Genomic DNA, 18,078 nt, shown 5'->3' with positions numbered 1-18,078 from the left:
TTTTTTTTTTTTTTTTTTTTTTTTTTTTTTGTCTTTTTAACATGAAATAATGACAAGGGCTTAGTTAAATGCTCTGATAATTAGTGAAGGAGGGTTTTACCACAAAGAATAGTAGTATCCTTCTTTGAGTATCCCGGGTCGGACCTTGTAATACAATTGCCTAATAAATGTAAAGTGTAAAGGGCCTAACAAATGTAACACAAGGGTCGGCGGTGAGTATAAAGGTTTTTGTTGTTTGTTTGGTATAATTTTGGTCGACTCAGAAAATCAGAGTTGCGTTGTTAGCCACCGAACCTCTATTGAAGAAGTAAGATCCTTTGAATTCAAAATGAACATTTAATTGTTTTCTATTTCCATTTTTTCTTTCGTTTATGTGATATTGTATATGTATATGTATTAAAATATCTTTTAGTGGTACTCTTGCTCCGAATTACTTGTGTCTAAAGATTTGATCGTAGAGTTTTTTTTCTACCCAACAGCCAAAAATATGTTGAAACCGGTAGCAATGGCTATGCCCATCTTTTCCATTTCTTGTTTCAGGTTTCTGAACACCACTTCTTCAAATCTCTCAAGCGCAAAATAGTGCATGACCAGAGCCGTGTTTAGAGATGAGGAGGCCGGAGGCGGTACTCTACAAAAAAATCTTATTATTCTAAAATAAAATATTTTTTAAAGATCATTAACCAAATTTCAAAAATCAGTATTTCATAACTTTTTTTTTGGGAAAACTACCATAAGTTAGGGACATAACTCATATATAACTCAAAAATGTTATCAATTATTACCTAATTTGAGTAATCAAGCGACCTTGTATCACCTAATTGTATTTTTATTTCCATATTTCTTTGTAATTTCTAAGAACAATACTAATTTCAAAACAAAAAATCACTAACTTAATTTATTAAACATCACGTTTAGAAGTTAAAGAGAAAAAAATAATAAAAGCATTAACTCATTTTACTAATAAGTAATAACCATCACGTTTGCAAATGTCCACGTTTCTACTTTTTTTTTCCACAAATCAAATATATTGATATCAAAAGGTGTTTACAAAATACAGAAGCAATCCAATACAACCGGTATACGCAAATACATGAAATTGACACAATTTCAGTGAAGGAGTGGAAGTGACCCTGCTGTTAATTAGTCTTACAGGCAACAGATAAAATCTGTTAAGTCCCCCCTTCACACACTTTTTAAAGGCTATCAGCTTACTGCTGAAACTTCCAAATGTCATTGACATTAATTTAACTAGAAAAAATAGATCTAATGTTGTTGGAAATGATTCTAAATTTTGTTGCCTTCTTGAGATCGATATACTTGATAATTCCGGCAAAGTTTCACTATGATCGTTTGTAAAGATCCAATGTCTTCTCATTCCGGGTTGTTTCCTTACCAGATTACGTTTCCAGTGTCTCCGAAGCCTACATGGAAGTCTGCCTAGCCAAATAAGGTCTAATTGGAACGGTGGGTTTGGCCTATATTGAAGCGAATTGACAGTTGAATGGAACAGCGGGACCAATCCTTCATCTTCTTCTCCATCAAATGTCAAGCCAAGAGGGTTATGGCCATGTTCACGTCTTAACTTGTTTACCCACGTGACTGGCTTTCCTTCAGTCGCACTAACGACATGAGAGTCAATCATGTCCATAGAATCCATTGTATATCTCGCTGACCCATTCTTTAACCACCAAAAACAATCAATATAAATCAGAACGTATTGCTTCTCTATGACTTTAGAGAACACAATCTGATTATAAAAAAGTTGATGTTTCTGTAGATTCAAAAGATAAACAACAAAGCAACAAAAGAGTATTCCAGGATCCCAGATCCGAGGAACACAAACTCTATTGTAATAAAATTGGAACGTTTCGATGGAGAAACGACAGACACCGTTTGAAGACGGAAAGAAGCCGACACCATAAACCTTGGGTTGAGACCAAAATCGGGACGGAAATACGCTCCCACAGAGAGAGAGAAGAAGGCCAAGACTGTGAGAATGATTTTGGACACAACAATCACAAATCGCAACATCATCTATTCTCAAAACCACCGTCTGCAAACAGGGCGAAGAAATCTGGATATGGAACGACACCCAAGTCGAGAGAGAAGACAAGATGGTGATTGAGGGTCTCAGATTTAGTAACAACACAGTGAGAAGGCAAAGGACATGGATTTTGAGATCACAATTTGCCATAGAATATCATCTAGATTTATACAAATGAAGCAAAACGAAGAAAATAAGAAGACAAGATCCGACCGACGCCAGAGAAGCCGACGTCGGCCGGAAACGGTGAAGAGAAAACGGTGGTTTTGAACGGTTGCTTTAGGAGAGAGAACAGAGAGAAGAAAATATATTGCACTAGGTTTCTACTTTCTATAATAAAACTTTGTCGTAAATTCATATTAGAAACAAATTAATAAGCTATTAAATGTTTTTTCTTAAAATGGGGCCGTAGGCGAAGGCTTTGTATTGTTTAACGTAGGCATGCCTCTGTGCATGACTGGTGGAGTTTCTTTGAGCATAATCGAAAAATACATTGGCAAAGCTGGGAAAAGATACTCTTGCTCCAAATTACATGTGTCCAAAGAAGCTGTCCAATAGCCAAAAATATTCGAAGAGATTTTTCGTAAAGTTATCCCAGTTTTAAAGTCGGACATTTCTCTTTAACAATAAAATCAATATTTCGTGTTAGTTTAATGGATAAAGAGAATAATTATTCAGACTTTTTGTGTTATTAACCTCAAACCAATAAAAACAAGAGAAATTTTTTAGAAATTAGAAAACTATAGAGATAGAATAAATCAAATAATAACAAATGATATGAAATGAACCGATATTACATTTATCATTTTTTTGAATAGCTACAACCAAAAACTTTCATTTGGGCTATGCGTTACATGATCGGACATGATTACCGTAATGTGGCGTTCTACTCAGACTGCTCTGATTTGGTGAAGATGGTGTTTTCGTCACATGACTGGCCGGCGTTCTCAACATACCTCGATGATATTAAGATGGAGAGGGAGGAATTTTCTTCTTTCTACTTATCTTTTATTCCTAGAAATGCAAATGTAAAAGCGGACTCTTTGGCACCCCAAGCGCGTACTTCTCCGCATAATGTTCTGTGTGTAAACAATTTCCCGTCACATTGGCTCATTTGAGCTAATCTTTTGTTGACAAAAAAAAAACAAAATACAACCAAAAACTTATAGCAACATGATTTTACAACAACATGGGTGATTGGTTGGACAGTGAAAAAATGGTTGTAACAAGTTTTAAAACAATGATTAGTAAACACGGTTCTAGAACAACATGGGTTATTGGTTTAGACAACGAAAACTTTTAAAACTTGTTTCAATAACTGTTTACCAATCAGACTTTAACATTAAGTACCCTAAGTATTTAAGTTGATCTCATTGTAGGTTACAACCACAAATTTTTGGTTTGTTCTTCTCCTAAAGCTAAATAATCAAGGGTTGTGTTGTTCTTACGAAACTACAACAAAAATCCTACAATACAACTAACACAATAAAAACTCTACCGCAAATAATTTATAACTATAAGCTTAATCAATCCCGTTACGAGTTCGGAGTTCCTGAAGACTTTAGAGTTTTTATTAGGAATTTTGAAACCATTCAATTAAGATGAGAAATACTTATCAATAAAAAAAAAGAAGCTTCAAAGTTCAAACATATAATGAGAAAGGGAATATACTTTATTTAATTGAATAAAAGTAACAATTTCGCATTTTACATGAGGATGAAAGAACGGAGTAACTCTAAATAGCACACAAGACAAGTGCTGAAGAAAATTACTCCTTTTACTTATTCTCAACACTCAAGAATTAATAATACTGTTTCTTTTTTTCTTTTTCTATAGCTAAACCCTATGAATATTTCACTATATCTAACAAATGAATCGTTTTTATAAGCAAATTTTCTTTTCAAAAATAATAAAAAATCTATATATATATTTTGTAGTAGAGAGAAGCTCTTAAATTGGAGGAGCATCTAGAGGTGTGAAAACCCTGTGGTGGCAAGTAGGGTTACAAGGGTAAGGACAATCTATCTTCTGAAACAATTTTCTGTCATAAACCCAATCCCCAACAGCTTTTGCTATTGTCTGCAGATTAAGAAAAAAAGTAATGATCATAAGAACCAAAAGTACATTGTTAATTCTACTGATCTTTGTGTAGTTTTTACCGTTCGGTTTAGAATTGGAGAATCCTGCCAGAACCATGAAGTTTGTGTCTCGGTTTGACAGTGTGTGTAGCAAGAGTCTATGAACATCCCTCTTGATGAGGATCTTCCTAAACCTATCACCGCACTCAAGAACTCTAACCTGAAATCTAAAGAACACGATACCCGGAAATTTTTTAAAACCTTTTGATACAATGAGTTAAAGAAGGTTCCATCAAAACAAGATACTGTAATAAGTTTTGGTTCTGAGGCTAACCTTGCATAACTTTGAGCTGGCTAGGATGGCAATTCTTGATGTCAAGTTGACAACTTTGCCATTTTCCGTAAGGATCAGCGGCACGCGGAGCCAAGATGTTCTTTATCTGTAGAAGAAAAGATGAGTTTTTAAAGTTAGATTATGAAAAAACACTTCTTTCAAGCTGGCTGAAAGATCTGTTCCTTAGAGAAATCTGTTTACAAAGAGATAACCTACCTGCCAAGAGTCGTATGCGGCATTAAGAATGAAAAGAGGAGTTCTAATCTGGCGAGCCACATATTGTGGGAAGAAACACTGCATATTTGTTGGTAACTGATATGAGTAAAGTTGAAGAGTAACATAAAAAGGCTACAAAGAAAAAACATGAATGCTTTTTTACCATTGCAGGGGTCAATCTTGATGTGCATGACCTTGGCAAGTTCTTTGCTGATCCCTGCATTGAAAAGTTTTAATAACAACAATGAGCAATCGAATCAACTGTCACTACTACAGAGGAAAAATGCAAATAGAAAGCTTACATGAAGAGTAACCACATCTTGGAAGTATTGTTTAATGTATTGAACTCCTGAGACATCTCTTCTGAAAACATACCAATGAAAAAGTCTTTTTGTTAGATTGTAAATATGTTAATTACATACCATAAGAACCGTATTCATTTCTAGTCCTTTTAATTCAGTTGATGATAGACAGATAAAAAAAGATTTACAAACTGGGAATTGTCTTACGTATTTAGAAAAAAGCCAGCATCTGAAAGACATTTTACTCTGGAACCCATAGGTAATAAAGCACGGAAACTGTCACAATGCATCAATGAAGCTAACCCACCAGCAGAACACCCAGACAAAACAGCCTGTCATAAAACCATCAACGTTTTAAAACCACTTTTTAAGGGTCAAACAGCTTGCAAGAGTTTTAAATGGAGATTGGAGAAATTTTCTGAAAGAAAGGAAAAAAGCTAACATTCTCGGCGTTTCTCATGCCTTTAGCGAGGAGCTCTTGCATAACAGCTAGCCAAATTCTAGCACCTCTGAAGTGAAGATTAGTAGCCTGATCAAATTACCATTATGATTATCGAAATAAGGAAGACAACACTACATACTATTTCATGTTTTCCTCTTAAAATACTCACAGGGTTCACTGCTTGCACATCTCCTGTGAATGATGACCCGTCGCAGTATCTAACTTTCACTCTATTCCAATTGTAAAAATCTGTCGTTTTTTTACATTCACAACCAACCAAAACTTATATATTGAGCAAACAAACGTAACTTATTATGTTTTGATCAACAAGTCTAGTCAAAAGGTAAAATTGTATACATACCAGGATTATATTGTTTCTTATTGCTAAGAATAGCTGAGAAAGCTAGGTTCTCCACCATTTTCTTTGATGAACCTAATCGAGTATGCATCCGACTAAGGCAATTTGTGACATTATTACACCATCCTCCTCCCTAAATCAAAAGCATTTTCCAATAACACAAAAAAATCTCATTCAGAATCATCTATTAAAGCCAAACCAGTAACAAACAGAACACAAAGAGAGAGAGAGAGAAAAAACAGAACAAGACCTCAAGCTGAATCAACCAGCTATTAACTCCAGTTCCAGAACCTCTGTGTAAATGATAAGCTGGTGGACTTCCATCCAAACATACTGCAAAACCAACAAAGAAAAAAACATATACATTAAGAATTAAAAAAAAAAAAAAGCACAATGAATAAATAATATATATGTACATAGATATATAAATTATAAAACTCACCGGCCCCTTTAGCGACTGCGTTTCGAACATATGTAATATTAACAAAGAGTCCTTCTGTCTTCATAATTACTAACGAACACACCAAAAGAACCAACCATTGCTTGAAGTTGAACATTCTGGCGAAACACAAAACAAGAGATACAAATATTTATATCAAAGTACAGATAAAAAGAGAACATCTATAGCAAAAATGGGCATTATATAGTAGTACCTAAATACAAGATCTTCTCCAATTTGGAAGAAGAAAACAATACAGAAGTAGACAAAAAAAATTCTTAAATTAGATCCGAACTATATGTTCACACCATTTTAATAGCATTTGGTATCTTAAAAACATGTTTTTTAATTCAGTTTTAGTTAGATTTTTGCGGTACCTGAGATTTCAATTCCCAGCTAATAGAAACAAAAGGAAAAAAAAAATTTACAGACAGGAAAATTTCAGACATGGATTAGATTTTGTCAGAACAGAAAGATGGGGTTTTTTTTTTTCTTTTCTAGAAAAGAGCAATGAAAAAAAGAAAAATTCGAAATCTTTCCCTCAACGTAGAAGGAATCAACGAGAAAGTTTTGCTTTTGCAAATGGGGAAAAGAATAAACTTTTCTTGGAAAGAAAGTTTCAGCCGCAAACGCTACTTACTTGGAAACGCGGTTTCTTACAAAACCCCAAACTTCCGATTAGTGTAAATCTTTTTCGAAGTTTCACTTCGCTAACTCGGAACTCGGAAGGGTGACTCAGTTTCAGCAGCACATTGCTCGAAGACGCGATTTCCGAGCAATGGCGGAAAGGATAAGAACTGGAGTAGGTTTAGCGTTTGTTAAAACGCGCGTTTTGGATCCGACGTACAATGTTATTTTTCTTCTCTGTTTTGCAGAACCCAAGAGCCGACACTGATTCGTTCGTTTTCGTGAAACCAAAACAAAAAAAAAAAGAAAAATAAGAAAGAAGTAATAATAAAACAAAAGGATTGTGGTGTGTACGAGAAGATGATATGTTTATATACCCAAAATGTTTTCAGATTTTACCCGTATTTATTATTTCCTTATGAACTTGACCCTTTCTTCTTTTTCTTTATAATAGCCCCTTTATATTGACCATACATCAGTACAGTACACCTATACGAAATGTATATTTAAGAATGAATTATCAAAAATCAAAACCATTAAATACTACTAAATGATTCTTCCTAATTCTTTAAATATAGTCTATTTAGTTCTTTTAATTGCAACATATTAAAAAAAACAATAAAAGTGGATGAAGCTCTAAAACTTATTAAAATCTAAATCCACAAACTGTTTTGAATAACAGTGGATTTTAAAGTAGTTTTTTAAATCATCAGTTCAATAACAATAGATTTCAGGAGACTTTTTAAAATTCATGATTGAATAACATAGGATTTGTAAAATTTACACAAATTATTTAAAATGTCAAGTTGAATACACCCCTAAGTCAATTTTAAATATTTCTAAATCAATATTGTGTTTACATAAATATAAATGTTAAATACATAAGTCCTGTTAACAAAAATATGATTTAAGTATAATTTAAGATGGTTAATAATAAGAGCATATAAAGTATACTTTATTAGCAGTTGAGCATGTAAAGAACACTATAAGTTTACTTTATTATTCAATCAAGTCCTTGGTTTATTAAAGGACATGGATTTATTGGGTCAAAAATAACATTGATGATTGTGGGGTTTGACTAACAAGAAAAAAAGAGTAAGGGGTTAATATATGAAAAAATCGACATGAAAGGGGGTGGTTCGTGAATACAAAAGTTTTGAGCTCAGAAATGTCTATAGTAGTAGTGAGTCGACACGTCACAAAAAGATGTTCGGGGTTTTGAATGGGTTGGATAGGATCCGACCCGAATGTCGGGGGTGGGTGACGTGATCTGGTCGGACTGGTAAATCTAATGTAATGGTGTTGTTGAAATGTAAAGGTTATGTAACGAACGAACGAATCTCATATATATATCATATCAGCAGCTTGCTAATGACGCGTTCCCACAGCGACCAAACGGCTGACGATATGTTCGGGAATATGGACTGTTTTTGTTGTCTTTTCAAAGTGATTTTTTATTCCCTGTGTGTTACCTCACCTTAGTTTCGGTGATCACCAACTAAATCTAGTCGTCAAAAACTAGAAAGCCAACGATCTCTAATTTTCTAATTATATAAAATACGTAAGGATCAGGTAGACAAATTTTTGCTCAAAATAGAAAATAAAAATATGCATTTGTTCTCGCTTATTCCTGTTTCCACTTTATTGAGTTTATTTATCTATATAAGTACCACTTAAAAGTCTAAATTTGGCGGAATAGTTAGGTAAGTATTTTACCGGAAATACACACCCATTTAGACTACTTTACCTATTTTAAAAAAGCAAATCATGAAAAGAAAAAAAACCCGAGAAAAGAAAGAAGCATCTTGTCTTTTTAAAAATATTATTCGCAATAATTTTACAATCAATGAGTAGTAAAAGGTTCGTCTTTTTTTTTTAGAAAAACAAAAAAAAAGCTGTTGGCTATTTTTTAATATGCGAAACTAATCGGAATATTGTTAAGGATTATACGATTGGTGGACATGTTTTCATATTAAAAAATTGGTGATACATACATATTAAATTAATTGAATTTTTTTTTAACTAAACATAATACATTAGTTGATTAAAAAAAAAAAAAAATAGAGATTGGTGAAGAAGAGAAGTAACCAACGAAAAGGACCAAAGTGATGTAAACAAGTAAACAACAAAGTCAATTCGGTCCATCCGAACGTCAAAATGGAATTATGATTATTCATTTCGAAGCTTATCTTCTAGTATCTTTTAAAAATTAAATTATTAAAATGATTAATAGTTCAGACTTATTTAGACTTTTACTAATCAATGTCAAATCTCTTATGTAGTTTGTTTGTCAGCTACTGATCAACTGAATAAAATAAAACTTAAACTATCTCACAAAAGAATATATTCAATTATTTTGTCTATAATTAATTCAATTTTGTATATCAATAATTTTAATTGGTACTGAACCAAACAAAAAGAAAACATTTGAAACTGGAATTTGGTATAAAAGCGGTAGAGAAGTAGTATAGTTGAAATTATTATTTCTGACACAGTGACATATATATGTTTGAAATGACCAACCACGATATAGAATCAGACTCATAATTTTAGTTATTATATCTGTTCATAAAGAGTTGTTAGCGTCAAAGTTCAATTTTAAATACTTTTTCCCTATAATTTTCTTCAAAATTAAATCAATTGAACAAGGTCGATGTAGTGAAAAACTGTTGCGTAAAACATTCTCAAAACTAATGTCATGTTTATCTTATAAATCGACAGGAACATATAAATCAAATAATATACTTTGCTCGGCGACACAAGAGAAGGTATCAATCTCTAAACATGCCATATGATTATGGTTCATGCATCATTATCAAATGATTAAGTGGATGGAAGCAACGTGCCACATTCAAATCTTGTTTCATTTTATACTCCTAATTTTTGTTTTTTTTACCGTTTGCATATTGCAAGATGGTCTTTGTAAAAACTAAATGTATGTGACAACTGTAAAACAAGGAAGACTCGAAGAGCAATTTTATAATTTTTATATGGTTCCCTGTGACACGTAATTGCTGCTCAAATGGTTCAATAGTATTCATTCTTATGCCTCAACCCACAAATACATTAAAACACCGTTTTAGTATATATACTATTGTTTTCTAATCGGCGGGAGGGAGGAGCAAAAAAGCATATGATTGGAGAACGGGTCTGCGGTTGACACGTGGCGGAAGATGGAGTGATGAAACACGTGATTGACGGTGGGATTCTTCTTGCACACAGCTGTTGTTGAGTTGAGTTAAAAGTGACTTTATAAATTCTATAAATATACTGTATAAAATAGTGATTTGTGTCCGTGTTTAGTTTTACACCCACTCTCACAACCGGCGCGGTGTGTTCCACTTCGACCTGATAAGTGGGAGAGTTACTGAGTTAGAGCGAACGAAGTTGTGTGAGTATATATAGCCAACAGTCAATAGACAACCATGTAGATTTTTCCGCCAATTTTTGTAGTTTCATCGTAGAAAATGTAATGAGAGTATAACATGGGGAAATTTTTTTTGAAGGTTTTTGGTATTCAGCTGAAAATTTTGATTACAGTTTGATGTGTTTCACTTTTAAATATTCAATCCAATAATGTATCCAGATGAACTTTCATGAAGTGTACTTTTACATTTTAGGGTTAGCTCATCTAGGGTGATCCAAACATTTCAGAGCTAGTATTTAAAATGTCAAAATAGTAGTATTCCTGAAATGAGATTATGCCAACTAATAGTATAAGATTCATTACAGAAAACATGATGGATCCCGACTAGATGAATAAATACAAATTTTAATACTTTACGACTACAAATTTTTAAATAAAACTAAAGCTAGAGGAAAAAATAATAATAAATGCTATAGATAGAAATTGTTATATATAAATGATAGTATATGATATTTCTTGACCACGGAATAATTATACTTGTTAAATTCTTAATGAAAAGGACTACAGTCACAGAGAACCTGTTTTGTAACTTTCGCTAGTTGTGATCTTCAAAATTTTCATAATTTATATATCATTTATTGTCCGCTCGTATATATATATATATATTTTATGCAACCAATAGATGAAGAGAAGAATTTAAATACGTCACATTGAAGTTAAAACATTGACAATGCAATGTTAAAGTTTGTCCTACCATTTTAACTGGTCTTCATCTTCTAGTTGGTCACTAAGGCTGCTTTGAAGATAAGACTCCAAATCCACGAAACCAGGTGGGCTCCAAAATTGTATCCGTCATATAATCACATCAATTTAGCATGTTGTAATGAAAAACATAATTGTGAATTAACAGGTTTGTGATATATATATATATATATATATATGAAGATTGGAGTAGCTAATTAATTATGTTTGTGTTCATGCACAGTTATTGTGTTTTGTTAGCCACAGGATTATTAATAGTTGAGTGATCATTGCACTTTTAATAAGTTATCTATATCGAAACCGGATTAATTATCCCCATTTGGTGTACTTTTGGTTATTATTGTGGAGTACATACAGCAGATGCATGACTCGAAGAGTAATTGATTTTTTGTCTCAGGTCCATTGACGAATCAAATATAAATATACATATATGTGGTAGCTTACATATACTAGTCCATCACCAGTATTAGTTTTTAATCTATCATGTTTCTTTTTGTTATCTACAAGACTACAAGTCACATGTGCAAGCACATATATAGTATTGGATTTAAGTTTAATTTATATCCCGATAATGATAGTAAAACAAACCATTTAACCACAAATTCATGTTTATCGGTTTTAAAATATATACGTACGCAAAAATCCATATTAAGTTCTCTATTCTAATTTAGAAAAAAAAAAAAACAATCACACAACAGAGAGATTTTTTTTTGCTGTTTAGAATTGGGACGAATTGATAGTTTTAAAGTTTTTTTAGGGAGTACTTTTCCTTTCTCCATCAAGAAGTTTGAGAAAATAAATGGAGTATGAGTATGACATTAATAAAGTCGGGTGGGGTGCCTTGGCTGCGATCGATATGTTGCCGTGAAGAAGATCATGTTGCTTTTTTTTTTTTTTTGTTAAAGGTGAAGACGATCATAATATGTAAATCATCATGACCAAATTTGATTTGTTTGAGTCAAATGGGGATTATGACAATTAGAGACTCAATTACCATAGTTTACTAGTATATTCCTACAAATATATGTAATATTATTTGTTCTTTTTGGTTAAAGTATATGTTTCTTGATATATTATTAGTCAATATTAATGATGTTCCTAATGACTCTTGTTAACATGCACTGTTAATTGACTTTAAAAACTTTAAAAGCTTGATGTATATTGTAGCAGCTTTACAAGTTGTTCATGTGTTTAAATCTTGCAACAACTTGCAGTTGGTTTAAAACATCACAAGGTACAAAATTTACCAGCAATTTATATTTATTGTTTATTCAATTTATATTTTTGTACAACTATTCAATTAGACCTTATATTAGCATATAATAGTCAAAGTTAAGTTGTGAGAAAAATGAATGGCATAAGAAAAATATGTTCAAAAAGAAATATTCATATTAATATTAATAGTAACAAGAACATGTTCGCATTTAAGAAAACATTAGCTGGCCAACTATGTACCAATATCTAATCGTTACATATTTTTATTTGATAAATTTCAACGAAACAATTAGACAAGTTTCGTGAATTGATTGGGTTTATATACGAAAACCAAAAAAAAAAAATATAGGAGATTGGTCCATGCTCAACACTCAACAGCGATTGGTCGTTATGTATCTACCTCTCATGAATGATTATCCAATTAGAGGTTTAATCCAATCAAAAAATAATATGGTCCATCACCTCTTATCTATATGTCTTTAACATTGTAGATAAGAGCATCGGTGTGAAATAGTGAAATTACATATATATATATATACCTTTGACTAATAATAAGCTAGCATCGATCTGTAAATCACACAATATAAACCATATGCTAATTAACTTAGTGCTTGTTCTACCATAGTTTGATGGGGAAGAGCAAAATAAATTTAATTATGTATTGCGCTAGATAGACCAATCAATGAAGACATAAATGGTGTAGCTGATACTTTGATAAAAGTTCTGGAAATTTAAATATAAATCACAAGACAAGGGTTGATTTATAGAAAGAAACCAATTATCTGAGGACGAGAGAAAAAAAATTCTCTAAAGTTTAAAGATGTTTGCAACTTGTAACACTGAATATACAAAAACATTCCATGTGGGTCGTTCCAAGAAACACCGTCAACTAACATTATTATGTAAAGCCAGTTAAGCTAATCACATGATTATATTACATCATTAAGAAAATAAAATTATTATATGAATGCATACTTTATGATCCAACGATTACACGAGTATGATTATCTTCTCCCCTACTTGGCCATTTCTTCAATTAGATCGGTTTAATACTTTTAACTCATAATGGAAGATTTTGGTGTTACTAAATTAAGATTCTAGACAACTAAAACAGTTATAATGGTGGCTAGATTTTTAATACGGAGTGTATACAAAAATTAAAATCTAAAACATTTGTTTTTGTCGGCGAAATTTAAATGTGTTCTTGTCTTAATTAAGAAAAGTGAGTTGTTTCACGTTTATTAAGTTACTGTCTGATGGCTTTAATACACAATTATATAATTGTTTGATTAGTAACAATACATAATTGATAAAGGGTACATGATCGTAAAGTGATTCTTATGTTCTATTGATTGGCAATTGAGCTTTAGTATATAGTTTTTTTTGTCTATAAGACCCAATTGTACCTGATATAGAGCACAATTATAATCATAGATCCTGTTTGACTTAAGGACAAGTTATAATTTTTTACTAATCATATACCATGATTACAGAATGATATCGGTCATCCGTGTTAAAAGATTGTATGGCGTATGAGATCAAACATTATTATTAGACTAATATATGTTAAGGCATAGAGCATTATCCAACTTCCAACAAAACAGCTGTGGTGTACATGATAATTATATACACGTATGAGTATGACTAACATATTTTTTTTGGTTGACAAAATCGTATTAAGTTCTCAGTCTCCAAATGTTTAGTTTTATACGTTAAAAGTTGAAAACCAACCATTTCACGTCAATAAAAATTTAAAACTACCTTTTGTCCAGTGGTTCAATCGGTTGCTGGAACAAACCAAAGAAATGTCCAGTCGGTTCAAATGGTAAAAAAATTCGAGTTTTAACACAAATTTTGGTTCGAAATTTATGATCTTGCCGGGAAAAAATTATGTAACTTTGATCTGAATCAACACCTTAAAAAGATGTTTTGTGCGAAATATATATTCTTTTTGCTCACGTTATCGGGGAGTTTGAATATGGGCTGATAAGCCGAGTTTGAAATTTGGGTCGAAATAAAAGACCAGTTGGGCTCTTTGTCCAAGCAATTTTTCTGTTCTTACCCCATACATGATGAAAACATTGAAAAGAAAAACTAAACCAACCAATTTTTACGTCAATTTTGTTTTTTCTTGGCTCAACCTCAACTTTTCATCCACACCAAAAGATAACGCAACATTATTCCTCGGCCTCTACGGCTCTACTAGAGATTTTAACCATTTTCATGTCAATTAAATACTATCTCTATTATATACTAGAGTTAGAAAAACATGACATTTCACTCTAGATTTGTGAAATCACACATATTTACCCCTTATAACAAGGAAATTTAGTTCTCGTCCTCGCCATCATCAATAATAACATGACTAAGACTAATCATCATTACATGACCGTCAATACAAGTCTTAGCTAATCTCTAGTGGTCATTGACGATCATTGCGGTCATCATTATCAGTTTTTTGGTCAACCAATATCAGTTATTCAACATGCATGACAGGATCACAGCATCATGATTCATGCCTCATATATCTATATAGTTCTGGAAGTAACGAATACGAACATGTAATTCGCGCGTATTGAATGAGACAGGTAAGAGTCAACATAAGTTACCATATATAACGGTGCAGAAACATTTATGGTGCAGAGGACAGTATATAATGACGATGTGTTTAAATATCGTGTGGTCCTTCTCATGAAATTTAATAATTACATTACAACGTTATATATGCATGTGATTCTGCATGCATGGACAGATCTATCCATTCTTCTAGAGATTACTAATCTTAGAAGTGAAAACTTACAGTTCGTCCCATTTACCTCTCCTCAAACATCTTGTGTACATGGGGTCAGTCAATCACATTTTTTTCTATAGAATTCACCGCGAACCAAACCTGCCACTCTATTGAGAGGTGATTTCTAACATATCATATGACGAGCAATAATAATTAATTAATTATATTCTTTTATCATTTATCATGGTTTCTATATATACATACCACATTACGTACGTACCCATTTCAAGATCCAATAAAGCTCCGTAGCTAAGATTTATGAGGCATATTGGCTAGAATGAATAATCCATATTTTAAAAGGACTATGATGATCATTTGGGGCGCTAATGAGACTGGCGAGATGACCCAACACACATTACATACATATGGTTAATAGTTTCCTTCCAAATTCTACATACTGGACAACATTAATTCTGTATACGAGTCTTCTATGATAATCAAACCTTAAGTTTAAGCTAAAAATTAATGGATTAATTGATGTCTTACGAGAAAATATTGTATAAATTTAGTAACAAAAAGTTGAAAAATCACTCTCTTAAGAAATATTTTATGTGTCATAGATGTTCAAAGCTTCTATCATTAAAAGGAAGAGATATAATAATATTGACAAAAACATGATTTTTTTTTTTTACAAATATTTTAGTTTTATTGTCTACCGCATAGGTAAATGAATTGTGGGATTTTAAGTGCATTTCTGATGATAATACGTACGTAGAAACATAATTCACTACACGGAATTAGTATAAGTATAACATTAGTTACATACACGGACGTCTTCTTACACATATACCGATATACGTGGACGTACAACACATTACAACACAACAAAGCTATAATGAAACATTTTACTAATTATAACACAGCTTATAATTATTACGTAGCTTTTGAGCTATTAATTAATTACCGGAATTGAAAAATATGGATCGACCACAACCACATCGCTGCTACTCTCAACATAAGTATCACAACAAAACTCATTGTAAAACGCTCTTGCCTTCCTTAGTATATAGCTTATGGAACATTTCATGTACCATAACAAGCTCAATCGAGCCACATCACGACTCAAGTCTCCATATTTCGTCGCCGACCTCGCGGTAATCGACTTACCATCTTTGCAGTTGGAGTTCGAGACCTTCCCGTGTTCTTGTTGATTCGTCTCCTCTTCTTTTACGGACTGACCATCTTCAATATATAGTAGTAGATTAGTATGAGGGTTCAAATTTATGTTATTATGATAGATTTCTGCTAGCGTTTTGCGAGGAAAAACGTTGTTCAACATGTTTTCCGTTATGGATTTGGATGGTTCTGGTTTGTTTCGATTGCATCGACGAGATTTTGGGGTTGAAATTATGGTTTTAGGGCGGTGGGTTTGAGTGAGGATGGTGAATTTAGTGGCCATGAGATCACTACTATATATGAGAGGGATTGCTAGATATGGTATGAAGTGATTGGTTTGTGAATTGCTCTTGATCACTCCTTTCTTAACATATATATATATATGCATACATCTATACATACACATTATATGTGTATATGTTTTAAAAGGTTGGCCTAAAGTGTCAGTTTTGCTAATACTTAACTAAAAATATATACTCTTTGATGGGTACATCATAAAGCGATTAATATGTCTAACCGTCCACTATTTATGATAAAGTTACAATTTAAGCTTTTCGCAATCTTTCCTTGTATATTGCCTAACAATTAAAAGGCAAAAGCACTTTAACAATGATACCAAAAATTAAAAGGTGAGAGCTAAAAAGAATACTCAAAATTTTTGATGGTGATAATTATAACATTTGTGATTTCTTTTTAAAAACGTGGAAATGGTCTTCTTTATACGGCAAAATTTATGAAGAATTTTCGTGATCACCACCAGTTTGAAATATAAACATCGTATTCGTATATCATCATCTTGGTTTGATGCAGTTTCACTTTTTGGTCTATTTAAGTTAAACATCGTATTCGTATAATTATATTATAAATTTTTAAAAAGTTTATTGGCTCCATTTTACATATATATTGGTATTTTTTGGTTTTGATTATTTGGATACCATAAAAACCAAATATAACATAACTAAGACTTCTTTTAATTTTTCTTAAAAGACGCAATTTGCAAGTCCGTACAGTACGGAGTATGTATATTCCATACATAATGATTCTCTAGAACATACGATTATCGTGTGGTCAATATTGCTCGATCTCAATAGGTAAAAAAAAAAACAGAAAAATAAGAGGGGCCATGAGAGCTGGATGAAAATGAAATGTACTTCCCACTAAACAAGTGACTTTACCTCTTCCTCTTCACACATTTTTTATTTTAATAGATAAGGAATTTACAATAATTTTCATGAGCCACACATTAATTAAAAAAAATAAAAAATTTGAGAAATATAAAATAAGGAAGAACCCCATAATCTATGGAACTGAAATATGGACTTAAGCTGTGGAATCAAATGGTGGTTTGTTGTATTAGTAAGATGGTCCATACCCACGTGTATGCGAACTGTTTTGGTATCAATATGTTTCCTATGTTGTTCTTTTCACTAAAAGGCGGTGATCTTATGTTATGCATCTTCATGTTTCCCAGCTTTTCGGGTAATCCACTTTCAGTTTACCATTTCTCATTTTTACATTCGCAAAACTCGATCTTAATATTCCATAAACCATGAGTTAGGTTCTATGATCTGCAGATATCTCAAGTATCGGACTAAAAAAATTCACTAAACAAACACACTTGGTATCTATTCTAATTCCAAAACAATTTCTTGGGTAATGGACATGCAGCAATCTGACCGTCCGTACTCAGTATTGTATTTTATGACTTTAAACTATAATCATCTGCTATTGATAGACTGAGTAGTATGAGTATTCAAGTCAGTTATCTACCTTGAGCAGATAAAACTGTAATAAAATCTAATATTTTTCAGGTTTCATATTGGCTTTTTGCAATCTTCTCAAAACAATCTCTGTATAAGGCATCTTCAATATTATTAAGTAAAAACACAAAGCAGGAACAGTGGAAACAATCAAATTTAATTTTATTTCTTTCTTCTATTTTTATGTACCATCTAAAAACAATATTTCCCCCCCCCCCCCCCCC

At 32.2% G+C, this 18,078-nt stretch overlaps 2 protein-coding genes across 2 annotated transcripts; both read right to left on the bottom strand.

The window, feature by feature from the left end:
• On the bottom strand, nucleotides 3,699-7,194 carry LOC104731626 (pectin acetylesterase 8). The gene is made up of 13 exons (XM_010451055.2): nucleotides 6,857-7,194; nucleotides 6,220-6,335; nucleotides 6,028-6,110; nucleotides 5,781-5,910; nucleotides 5,589-5,668; nucleotides 5,420-5,506; nucleotides 5,185-5,309; nucleotides 4,978-5,038; nucleotides 4,839-4,892; nucleotides 4,676-4,753; nucleotides 4,460-4,565; nucleotides 4,207-4,352; nucleotides 3,699-4,126 (listed from the first exon to the last, which is right to left on the bottom strand). Exons 2-13 carry the CDS (start codon nucleotides 6,332-6,334, stop codon nucleotides 3,998-4,000), a joined length of 1,194 nt encoding a protein of 397 aa, XP_010449357.1. The 5' UTR covers nucleotide 6,335; nucleotides 6,857-7,194; the 3' UTR covers nucleotides 3,699-3,997.
• On the bottom strand, nucleotides 15,689-16,430 carry LOC104731625. The gene has a single exon (XM_010451054.2). It carries the CDS (start codon nucleotides 16,375-16,377, stop codon nucleotides 15,871-15,873), a length of 507 nt encoding a protein of 168 aa, XP_010449356.1. The 5' UTR covers nucleotides 16,378-16,430; the 3' UTR covers nucleotides 15,689-15,870.

Source organism: Camelina sativa, chromosome 12 (genome assembly GCF_000633955.1).
Source record: "Camelina sativa cultivar DH55 chromosome 12, Cs, whole genome shotgun sequence".
Lineage (NCBI taxonomy): Eukaryota > Viridiplantae > Streptophyta > Magnoliopsida > Brassicales > Brassicaceae > Camelina > Camelina sativa.
The sequence above is the reverse complement of the archived record's forward strand: the minus strand, read 5'-3'. Positions and strand labels throughout refer to the sequence as shown.